The 12,158-nt window shown below is 44.0% G+C and overlaps 1 protein-coding gene across 1 annotated transcript; it reads right to left on the reverse strand.

Moving 5' to 3' along the window:
• Positions 1-1,121: 1,121 nt before the first annotated feature.
• Positions 1,122-4,442, reverse strand: PRRT2 (proline rich transmembrane protein 2). Its single transcript, XM_025164151.2, has 3 exons — positions 3,825-4,442; positions 2,209-2,341; positions 1,122-1,132 (listed from the first exon to the last, which is right to left on the reverse strand). Exons 1-3 carry the CDS (start codon positions 4,440-4,442, stop codon positions 1,122-1,124), a joined length of 762 nt encoding a protein of 253 aa, XP_025019919.2.
• Positions 4,443-12,158: the final 7,716 nt, after the last annotated feature.

The raw sequence follows: 12,158 nt of genomic DNA on the forward strand, positions 1-12,158 counted from the left end.
CTTTTGCAATGCTTCCTGCTGTCATTTCATCCTCGTTTGCCGGACCTGTTCCTTTTAACAGGAGTAATTTTTCCTCCATAAAGTCCATTCTGTCAATCACCTCCTTCTTTTGCATGTGGCCTCTGCGTTCCCCCCCCCCCCATCTTCTACATCTTCACTTTCACACTTTGATTTCCACCATTACATTTCTTATCTTCTTGCGCTTGAAGCTGTTGACTCTCAGTGTTGATTTAATTCCTTCCTTCAGCCAATTTTATCCATTCCATTGTCATTTCTTTTCCTGTTGATTGGCGGGATGGTGGGTTTAGTTGTACAAGCCGTTCTGATGTCTTGTAGGTGTGCAACTACACCTTTCTGAGTTATACTCCACCTTGATGGCACATCTTCTGAGTCATGGTAACTTGCTTTAAGTTTGCTCTATCATATCCAGTTTCTAAACCAATCCATGGCTCTGGGCCCACTTCTTCTCATCCCTGTTTGTTGTCTTTTGTAAACACCACAGAGGAGAGATCAGAGTTTCCTCTTTCCCATGCTGGTTCTTTTCATTTGTTTCTAGCAAAACATGTAAACATGCTCCCCCACTATCTTCATATGGGATGGGGGGAAAAGATCTTTTCTCCAGCAGGTTCTTGTAAACATTGAAAGAGTTTTATTTGCTGTTGAAATTTGGCAGTAGATGGAAGATGGGCAGACAGGTCATTGGTTGAATAGATGACTGGATGGATGAAAAGAAAATGAGAGAGAAAGAGAGAGAGAAATAAGTCGTGTGGGAGAGAACATGGGAAAACGTGCTCCTCCTTTTTCCTTCCTTCTCCATCTGAAGGGGGGTTTTTTTGGTTCCAGTTTCTTTGGGGGACTGAAATCCCTACAGCAATAGAGGAGATATTTAACCATAATGCAAGCTGTTTCTTCTGTTTTCTTTCATTTGTGTTCCTTTGTCTTCTCTCTCTCTCTTTCTCTCTTTCTACTGTTTCCATCCTTGTGCTCTTGCTTTGTATGGTCCTGGGATGGAGAGGGGCAGGTGGGATGAGAAGAGACGGGTGCACTGTAGTCATGCTGGCTCCCTGCTCCAAAGATGGAAATTTTGGTGCTAGGGGTGCAGTGGCAGCCAAGGGCCACCTTCACTGAAACACTGGGAAGGAGAAAGATTTGGGGGAGAGGGGAATAAGAACACCGGAAAAGGGAACAAAACAAGGGACATTTTTACTGTTTGTCAAGAAACACATGAGGAAATAACATCTCATACGTGCCTAGTTCAACCTCCCCACACCTGGTGTGCACTGGAGCCTGAAGCATGCAGGAGCAGATCATTAGGAAAAGCAATATGGAGATTAATGAAGTAATATCAGGGGAAGGTCTGAGGTCATGCTCTCTTCAGGGGTGTCCAAGAGTCAACAAAGCCAAGATGGCAGTTGTGACCATATGATCAAAGCCCCTCCCCTTTTTACATGCATTGCACCGGTGATACATGAAAAGGGGGTGGGGCTTTGAAGCCATGGCTGCAATATTGACTTTTTTACCACCAGCAGCGGTCAAAACCTTAGGCTGGGGGTTCACCTATTATAAACAATATTGATAGTTATATCTTCTCTGGTTACCCCAAAGTCCCACAATGCTCTCGTCTGCTCATAGGCCTCTCCCCAAAAGAGACTGACCCCAAAGAAGCTGCTTTGGAGCAGCTGGAGGTCTTAATAAGAATGTCAATTTCCATGGGCCAGACTTTGTAGATGTGGGCTGCCTGTTGATAAGTGATTTTTTTTGGTCATAATTCTAGGATAACTTGCTGCCACAACAGACACTGACTCTTAAATGTATTATGATGATGATGATTATAGCAGTTTATTTCTCTGGGGGAGCACTAGCAGCCATTGATGGTTGCAGCACAGAGGTCACAAGACCTCCTTTGGCTTTGTCCTCCCCAGTAGATTCTACTCTGAAAAGCATCCATATAGACACCATTTTAAGGAAGGGAAGTCTCTATTCTGAAATCATCTTCTGAAGTAGTCTAGAACAGTGTTTCTCAACCAAGAAGTGCGGACTGCAACTCCCAGAATTCCCCAGCCAGCATGCTGGCTGGGGAATTCTGGGAGTTGCAGTCCACACATTTTAAAATTGCCAAGGCTGAGAACCCCTGGTCTAGAATACTAAGCATCACAACTCTCCAGAGAGATCATCATCAGATCCGGTGTTGATTTCTTTGATACTCACCTCCAAAATTGATGGCACAAGAGGCCACAATTATGAGCAACCCCCCGACCAGGGCAACGACACTCAGCAGTTTTGCCACTCGTCCCAACCGCCGAGCCCCATCGATGTCTCCCTGCTGAAAGCTGTTACGGGACTGACGAGGGAGTAAAAAGAAACATGATTTTTAAAATGATTCTACATTCTTAAGAGCTCACCTGAGCATAGAAATCGCATCTCTCAACTATTTCCACTGCTTAAATCCAAACACACTTTCCCCCCTCTCGTTGTGGGGGTTAGTGGGCACTCTGAACACTGCACCGGCAACCCTGGCTGAAACTCTCCAACATTGCCAGAGGAAAATTGATCAAGCCAGCTGCAAGACTGGATTTAGCGTGTTCTTCAAAGGACGAGAACTGAAGCAACAGATCTGCCTGAGATATTGGAGCACTGTGGCACCCAAAGGAAATAAAACTCCACTAGTGATCTTGCCTCCCAAGAGGGAGCTTTGTTGATATGGCTGGAAAACCTAATATTGGAGTTGGCAGTGGTGGCCCATACTCTGTTCCTGCCCCATCTGATTATTTTGATTAAAAAATTAAATTGGAAATGGGTACACTGAAAAGCAAAATGCGAACAGTCCCTTTTCTCAAGCATTGTTTGAAAGACTGCCCAGATCATGTTTGGCTTAGAGACCCATAAGAAGGAGAAGCTGAGATATTAACAGCTAGACAGCTTCTCAATCAGGCATATAAATCATCCACCCATCCTCACTACCAGGGGGGTTCCAAAAAGTAAAGATGGCAGCCGCAACCATCAACCAAACCATGTGACCAAACCTGCCCCCTTTTTATGTGCATTAATTGCATGGTTGTGGCACCATCTTGACCTTTTGGGCCCCCTCCCTGCACACACCCTTGCCCACTAAGCTGAACATGTATTATTTGTATGATAGATTTATTTTTTCCATATGTGCATACACACATATATACATTAGCACATGCAAATTTTATGCAAGCCACAACTTTGTATTGTCCTTCTTCTTGACAAAGCAGATACGAGCTCCCTCTCCACTGACAAGAGTGGCCAAAAATTCCAATAGAAGAGAATGTATGTGGCTCAGAGCTGAGCTGTGGAGTTCTTGGTGCTCTCTGAGCTGGGTTGTTTGCTTGCAGACATTTCATTACCCAGCTAGGTAACACCATCAGTGCTGGTGAGTGCAGGGTTTGCTCTCTGTTTATATACAGTAGCTTTCATTGGGTAATGAAACGTCTGTAAGCAAACAACCAAGCTCAGAGAGCACCAAGAACTCCACATGGCCAAAAATTGTATGGGTTTTCCCACCCCCCAAAAAAGTGTGGCTTAAAGGAAACTTGCTGGTAAAGTGTGTGTTTATGAGGAGGCACCAGCCTGCTTTTTCATGTGGATTGACCTCCTTTCTCAGAAACATCCTAGTCTGAGCAATCTATTCCATTTCCATTCCAGAACGTATATTGTTCTCCTTGTGTCTGTGCAGCAGTAGGTAGGCTGGATAGAAAGGGTGTATGTGAAGCAGCATTAAACCATGCCAGGGAAAGCATTTTACAGGGTCAACATAGCAGGTGGCTCTTTTAATTGTCCAAACCCACCCTGGCACTTACCATAACTGAGTACACAAAGGCAACAATGTTGATCGGCCAGATGGGGCAAAAGCAGGAGAGAGCAGCAATGAATATGTAGTCTCTGGGTTTCTCCCCAGCCTCCCCAGCTGCCGATCCAGTTGCTGAGGCTTGCCGACTCAGACTGGCCCGCGGAGATCCTGCTTTTCCCGCGAGATGCACCTGAGACCCAGACAAGCTACTCCTCACGACAGCCCGTGGGCCACCATTGATGCTGTTCTGGGGCTTCAGGTCATTCAACGATGCCGACTTGGACCGCGCTGGGGGGCTAGTAGGAGGGGCTGGGGTGGTCCCTAATTCCTCAGCTGAGCCGGCCCTCAGGCCCAGGGGATCCCCATTCAGTTGTGGGCCCCCCACAGTCTCCTCTTCAATTGTCACAGTCACCAGCATGGATGATGCAGGGACCTCTGGTGCTGGGGGGCTATGTGGCGGGGAGTCTAGCTGTGGCTGCTGCTCTGGCTGTGGCTGTGGCTCTGGCTGTGGCTGTGGCTCTGGCTGTGGCTCCAGCTCTGCTTTTGGCTCTGCTTCTTGCTCCTCTTTTCCATCTTGTTTTTGCTCCGGCTCTGGAGGAGCCTCGTTCTTCTCAACATCATCTGACATGACAGGCAAAGATCTGGTTTGGGGAGAATTAGAGGAGGCTTGAGTTCAGTAATGTTGAACAAGGTGGTACCTTGGATTGCATCAACCCCAGAGCATGCTCTCTATGTCTGAATTCCCATGAGGAAAATAGGAAATAATAGAGATACTCTTCCCATGTTTTTCAACCTGAGGCCACAAGATCTTCAAGGAGCCTTTAGAATTCCTTAAGTGATACTTGGATAATAAGAAGTTGGATATGGAAATGGTTATTAGCTGAGCAGTGTTTGCAATCACTTTGATCCCTTCATACTGCAAGAAAAGAGCATTGCCTCCTCTGTATGTGGCTGGTTTTCTAGGGTAGGAATGAAGGTACATTCAGTCCTAGCGATAGAACTCAACATGATTTCAAGGAAGAGGTTTGACTTCCAATTGTTTTTCAGCAATAATAACAGGAAGATGTTTATACCACTAAAATATGCTGCTGAAATGAAGAAAGGGGGGTGATTGGACTGATGTGAGGTTTATTCAGTTCCAGCAGTCAGAACAACTTTCGTGGCTTCCAAATTCCAAACTAGTGCCAGTTGGTGAATCTTGGGATTTTTCATTCATAAATATATAATTACAGAAGGTGCAATTTCCACCCCTGCTCTATTTCCTGGAGAATAATTTGATTAAGCTTTCATATCAGATACATCTTGGGCAGAAGTTTGCATTTTGGAAATGATGGTTTTTATTATGTTTAGAATAATAAATCCAAAACTGGTGTTAGACCTTAGTTGCTTTTTTAAAATTGTCTTTAATTGTTCCATAGTACTTGGAAAAACTTCATCACATAGAGCAGATACTGGCACACTGACATTCTGTGTATGCATATTAAATATAAATTCATTTGGATTTCTATAATAAATACACACATGGTAAATAAATAATAAATGTTTAGTAATGCATAGATTGTATACATATTCCTCTGAACTTGTGCAGAATGCCCTTCCTCTGCACAGGGCTTTCTCCCAGCTTGGGCTGATCTTTTAAATAACAGCTAAAAATGTTAACATATAGATGAAGCATGGGGATCCAGCCCAAGGACTCTTTCCTACCAACGTAGCCTCATATTCCCATCCACCATCTTTCACATCATTCTCAGTGGCATATGGGTTTCTGGAATGACTGTCAGAAGGACAGCTGAGTTCCAGACATCAAGTGAACCCTGACTGTTTGCCCCACTGTGATCTCCAAGACCATCTGAAAAAAGATCAGCACTGAGATTTAAGTGTAGTACTAATCTGAAACTAGACAAAATTTCAAATTGTCAGCTTAACTTTTAAGGCATGGAAGTTGACTTTGAGGGGTTCTTGAGGGGGCTTACGCCGGGTAATGTCATTGAAGGTAAGTATGCCAACATTAAGCCATTTCAGAGTTGAATAGTGGATGAGAGGAAGGGAAGCAAAGAGCAATTCCATGCTTGGAAGACAAGATTTAATGAAAAGACTCCCTCACATTGAGATGGACACGTGGTGACTTCATGAACGCCTCTACCTTTGTTCTAGGCAAATCTATGGAAGTGGGTTCTGTTGTTTTTCTCCCAGATGCTTTTTTACCTACTCATCTACTTTGCAGCCCTGAGATTTCTTAGTGATCCCCCATCCAAATATTAACCAGGTTGTGCTTGCTTTTCAAGATCAGCAGGACTTCATAATACATAAATGGCAACATTGGAATGCATTGAAAATTAATACTTTAAGATAAGCAAACATAAAACCCTCTACCCTTACATTATGTTTAGGCATATACAAAGTAAAGGACAACTGTTAAGAAATAGTATACTAAGATTTTTTTTAAAAAGTCAATTTTTAAAACTTACAGCATTCCTCCCCAACTGACATCCTGATATTTTGGCTTATAACTTCTAACATTGTCAGTAAACATGAGCTCTGGCAACACCAGGCTGGGGAAGGAACTATTAATTCATAGTTCACAAGAACTGTTGCGGTTGCACTGCTATTCACCAAGGATCAATAGTCACACAATCCACACACACCCCCACCTTCATTTTCATTTTTGAGTGCATTTTTGAGACCTAACAGAATCTCTTGCATTAAGGGTATAAAATGCTGAGGGTATAAAACTATCAGGTGGGCACTCATGGAGAGGAGGGTGCCCCTGCTGTGTTAAACTCTAAATGCCTCCAATTCCTCTTGTTACCTTTCCAGGTTCAGTACTTCTGTACCCCCTTCCTGTCCACAAATGAAGAGGGAGCTGAGGTGGAACTTCCCATCACGTTCACACTTGCCAGGGACATCTCCAGACCCAACTCCCTGCTCAGTGGCCATTCTTGATACCTATTTAAAAACAGGTTTGAGGCATTCACGGGTGCCCTTCTCAGGAGTACATTGAATATGTGATTTGTTTCTTAAAATGTGTTTCTAAAACTCTCACATGTGAGCTGGCCTTGCATTATGACTCGCCTTGCTCAGTGTGAGCAATTTGGCTTCTATTCATCTGCAGACCACTGTAATTCAGGCACTGGTGTCTTCCAGATTCGACTGTTGTAATGCACTTTTTATGATGCTGCTGCTAAAGGCAGTTCAGGAACTTCATCTAGGCTAAAGTGTGGCAGGCTAATGGAAGCAATTTAATGGTCTCACCCATCATCCATTTGAGAAGTCTGCATAAATTGCTGATTAGTTTCTCAGCTCAGTTCAATACTGGATCCTCCCTCTCAGCTCCCTAATTGCTAGAATTCAAATTGTCCCTGGAAACCATTCCTTCTATAAGAAAATAATTCCCCCTCCACCCCAGCCTTGCTCTTCAGATCCTACAAAGTGGTTTGATTCACTTCCAGTAGAAGTAAATGCTTTTCATTGGAAGGCCAGATTTACCGGAAACTCTTTAGATAGCACAACTAGCTTCTTCCCAAATGTCTTTTCAAAAGTGAGTTAAGACTTTGCAGAAAGTGATCATCATTATGCCTTCTTCACTCTTGTTAGCCCTACTCCAGATACATTATTGCCAATTTTCTACCTTTAAAGTTTATTTGTTATTTCATTATTGGCACATACATTTTGTTTTTAAAATGGTAAAACGCTGTGTAATTTTATGAACCCTTTTATGTGGCTATTGTTAAATAAAAGAAATATAAGCAAGTTATAATTAGCATATCTGTTGGGGTATTCCCCACAAGAACTGCCAGACATCTAGTTTATAGCCCCAAAATTGACTCTCATCATACATAAAATAGTTAATTGTAAATCAAGATTAGGAGCTGTGACTCAGATGAATATGTGGAAGTACAACAGTACATATTATTAATTGCATGTAAATAGTGTCTTCCTTCAGTAATTCAAACTAATATTCATCCAGCCTCTTAGTCTAAGGGAGAAATGAGAAATCAGTTCACCTTTCAATGCAAATTTACTTTCAAACCAAAATGCAAAGCAAAACTCAGTTGTTCATAAAAAATCGCCATTGTTCAATTTTAAAAATACATGTCAAAATGTATAAATAAAAGGGAAGAGTTAATAAAATAGTATTGATTAAATTTATATAGATAAATATTATACAAGAGAAAAATTCCTTGAAAAAGTATGCCTAAGGCAAAATCATGCTCAAAAAAGTGCACATTAGAAAAAAAGACTGTCTCTTCAAGTTTTACTCATCTCAAAGTGGTGTGGAAATGGGACATAAAAAAACAAATGACGGAAAATGAGTAGCAAATCAAAATGGATGGATTTCTCCACCCCTGCCCAGAGGTACTTAGCTCCAGTACTGTATAGTTACTGCCTTGTATATCTGTTATAGAACATATTAATTCAGATGGGACGAAATCACTGAGTCAAATGACCAAGAACACAAAAAATCTGGAATCTGGTCGCACCTTTTCCAATTAACAACTTGTATTAAAAGGCATAAGCTTTATCAGAAACTTATGCCTTTTAATACAATTTGTTCACCGGAAAAGGTGCGACCAGATTCCAGATTTTTTGCCACCACAGCTCCTCCTACAATGCCCATAATAGGCAGTGTAACAAAGAGTGATTCAGATAATAAGGAATTATAACAAGGGCCGTTTACATCTGATCAAAACAGAGAGGGGAGAGGGAAAGCACCAGGTTACAGAATCACAGCTGGGCAAAGGATGGGCAGTACAAAAGCAGACATTGATCCAATATGGAATACATGAACTGTGAGTTAATAATGAATTGTGGAGTAGGCACAGGGGTGAGGCTATTTCAGGCAGCTGTTGAAGTCATCTTTAAGTAATTTTAAACTCAGAATCTATTTTTTATATTGTACTTAGCTAGGTTTAGTTAACCATGGCTTATTAAATAAACTGTCTAGGTTTGCACAACACACTAAGTCATAAGTAATGGCTTGCAAACCACAATTACTCATTAACAAAATACATTCCACAACATAAAGCATGTTATGGGTTAATGCAACATGTGAACCAAATGAAGAGTTTAAGCTAACATGGTAGAGTTTCAACCCACCCTGTTCAATCCATCCCCATACCGAAAGAATTCTGCCTGGGAATTCTGAATGTGGCAACCCAAACACGTCTAGAGGATGCCAAGATGGGGAACGTGCTGTATACACACCTGCCTGGAAATAAATCCTATTGAACTCAGTGAGCTTCCTTCTGAGTACACATTCATAGAGGATCACTCCATATGAATTCAACATTAGAAAAATAATCTTTTCAAAGATACCAGATACAAGACCGTATTGGTGCTCCTATACCTACAACTTGGTGCTTCATGCTTCATCTCCTTACACATGCATGCACCACTTTGTAAATCTCAGGGAGGCAAAACAAACAAAAAACAAACAGAAAAAAGCCCACGATTGCTACAACAATTAATGATATAGTGCATGTCTCCAGCCGCCATACTCCAGCTTTTTCCTGACACACTATATAATTAACATACAAACACCAGTTTTGTGATGCTGGAACATGAATACCATAACTGATTCTCTGACTGGCACAATTCTCCAAATTCATTCGAACCCTCAGACAGGGAAAACCTCTGTGCATAACAAGTCATACCGACTTACTGATTGTCTTACAAGCAGCGTCACCAGCACACACAAGCAACTGCTACCCCGTTATTTATTTTGTATTAATTGGCTGGCACACTGACAAGAAGAGTGACACATGGCACGGTGGTACAAATGTCTCTTTCCATTATTTAGTTAAACATGCTCATATAAAAGAAACACCTGACTTGTTCCTCTAAACATTTTGACTGCTCATCAAACAGAGAGAGAATAATGCCTCCATCTTTGTCTGACTTCTCCAATTACGCCCGACCAATTTATGTCTGTCATCACCAACATTTGCAGCCCGTTGCTCTTCCTGAGAACCTACAGTTTGGTTCAGCTTGATGGCCTGGCCTGGTTTCCTGTCTGTTGAATGCACACGCTGCTGATGTCACCGGCAGATGCAATGGTCCCAGCGCTAATTCTCTTGGTCTTTTAAACCCCTGATGCCATTACATCACATCTTGAGCAGTGTTATTATTGTTCCCATAAACTAGAGGATAAAAGTCATGCCCAGACCCAGTACTTCAATCATCTTGCCCTCCTTTAATCTGAGGCAGTTCCTCAGAATAATGCCTCCATCTTTGTCTGACTTCTCCAATTATACCTGACCAATTTATGGTCAGGTATACATACCTGACCTGAATAGATACCAATTATGTATTTTTCACTCACCTGTTTAATCCTCTGAGGCAACTATAATTCATGCTTGGAAAGAGATTCCTAACAATAAAGCCACATTACTTCATAGAAAAAACTGATGACATTTCAACAGGTCTCTCTTACAAAAGGAACAGGACGTGTTTGATTATTAAGTTATGCAAGTTTTCTAAAACCAGATTAATTTTTATCATCTGTGGATGGGGAACAGGTGACAGAGTCACTGGTCACAGAAAAAGCACTTGATTCTATATTGGAACAGCTTCTTCTTATTAGAGAAACCACCTGACACAAAGGTGGGGACCTGTGGTCCTCAATATAGTCTCCTCCACTCCCATTATCCCTTTTCTTGGGTTGGTTGGGGTTTGTGTGAGTCCAACCTCTGTGCATGTTTTCCATCCTAAGATAGATGCTTTTCTCTACCCCTCCAGTGGCTCAAATCTTTCCTGTCTAAATCCCACACTGAATGGGTCTTATTGATTCCCTTCTCTTTATGCATACCTTTCCATAGCCACGTCAATTTTCTCTTTCCTCTATCTGTCTTCTCTACCAGCCAGCCCCATAACCATTGCCTGGGCATAGTACATATCTCAGATCACTCAGCGCCATCCAAGCACCAAAACCTCTTGAGTTGGCTGTTCCCCAACTCCTGGGGTTGAATTCACTCCCACAAACCCTTTGCTTTCACGCATTTCTTCTCCCACTTCCACCCCTCTCCCAGATCTACTTTCTACCATGGACAGCTCCTTAGGAGCCTCACTTACTTTCAGCTGCCACCCCCCACCGCCCCCCAGTCTTCCAGATCTACCTCATGGCTACTCACTGTCTCCACCAAGTTGATCCCCCACTCCCTCTTCCACTCTATGGGCCATTCGCCGCCCTCCCCACTTTCCTGCCTTCAGCAACGCCCGGTGCCACCCTGCGCCTCTCTGCTCTACACACGCGACTAAGTGTGCATTGGACCTTGCCTTTACTCGGTGTCCCCGCCTTCGCGTTTTCCCTTTTCAGAGTAGAGCAGAGTAGAGTAGGGTAGGGTTCTCTGGAAGACCCACAACTCCGTCAAAAGCCCTCATTCCCAAGCCCTCCCTCTCTCCGTTTTCAACTTCCCTCACACACCCTCTTCCCGCATCCCCAGTTCACACCCATGTTGGAGCAAAGAAGGCCAGTCCCTGGCTTTCCCCTCCAGCCATTTCGCCGGGCGGGAGGCGCGCGCACGCAGACATGCAGCGGAATATACTCTCATCGCCCATGTCTCCTCGCATCCACCAACCCGCCACTTTCCTCTTTCAGCTCCTTCCTCCCACGCACTCCCCCCGCCCTTTTACCTGCTGCTTAGTCTTCCCAGTCTCCAGAGGAAACCTCAGCCAAGGATGGGATCCACGCCCACCCAGCATTCCTGACTGCCCCCGCCCTCACTTCACATCCCGACACATTCCCACAGCCAGACGCCCCCGGGAGTCAGGACACCCCTCCATCTACCACAGAGCGCCGCACCACCGCGCGCGACTCCTCTCACCCACACCCAGCTCACTTCGGTCTTTTTGGTCTCCCCCGCCCGCTTGCCGCAGCAACCGATCTCCTGTTAGACTGAGAGATAAGAGAGGTTTGGGGCTGGGGCGGGGGGGGGGGAAAGACTGGACCCAAGCAAGGTCTCCCGTTCTCCTACCTGCGCTTCTGGCTATGTCCAGTTGGCAGAAGGTGTTGGGGTAGGGTGGGGTGAGAGCTGGAAGGATTGATGCCCCCCTTACTCATACATCAACCCCCTCCCTCTTTCTGCTGTAACCCTCCTTTCTCCCCTTCCATGAACAAGAGGAATACTGTAGATGGAAAAATGCAGCCTCCGCCCCCCTTCCCTCCCTCCCCCCACACACCCACTCCTCTTACTTGCTCACTCGGCAGCTTTGTCTGCAAGGACGCCCCTTCCCCTCCCTTTGCACTGGTGCGCGTCAAATGGTCTCATCGACCCTGCTTCTTCAATGCAAGCTGTGGGGGGAGTAGTTGTGGTTTGAGTTTTATGAAGAATCAGCTGATCTGGCA

The sequence above is a fragment of the Python bivittatus genome, unplaced genomic scaffold (assembly GCF_059951505.1).
Source record: "Python bivittatus isolate LINGU-HERP-01145 unplaced genomic scaffold, Pbiv_v1 ctg000440_np1212, whole genome shotgun sequence".
In the NCBI taxonomy this organism is placed as follows: Eukaryota; Metazoa; Chordata; class Lepidosauria; order Squamata; family Pythonidae; genus Python; species Python bivittatus.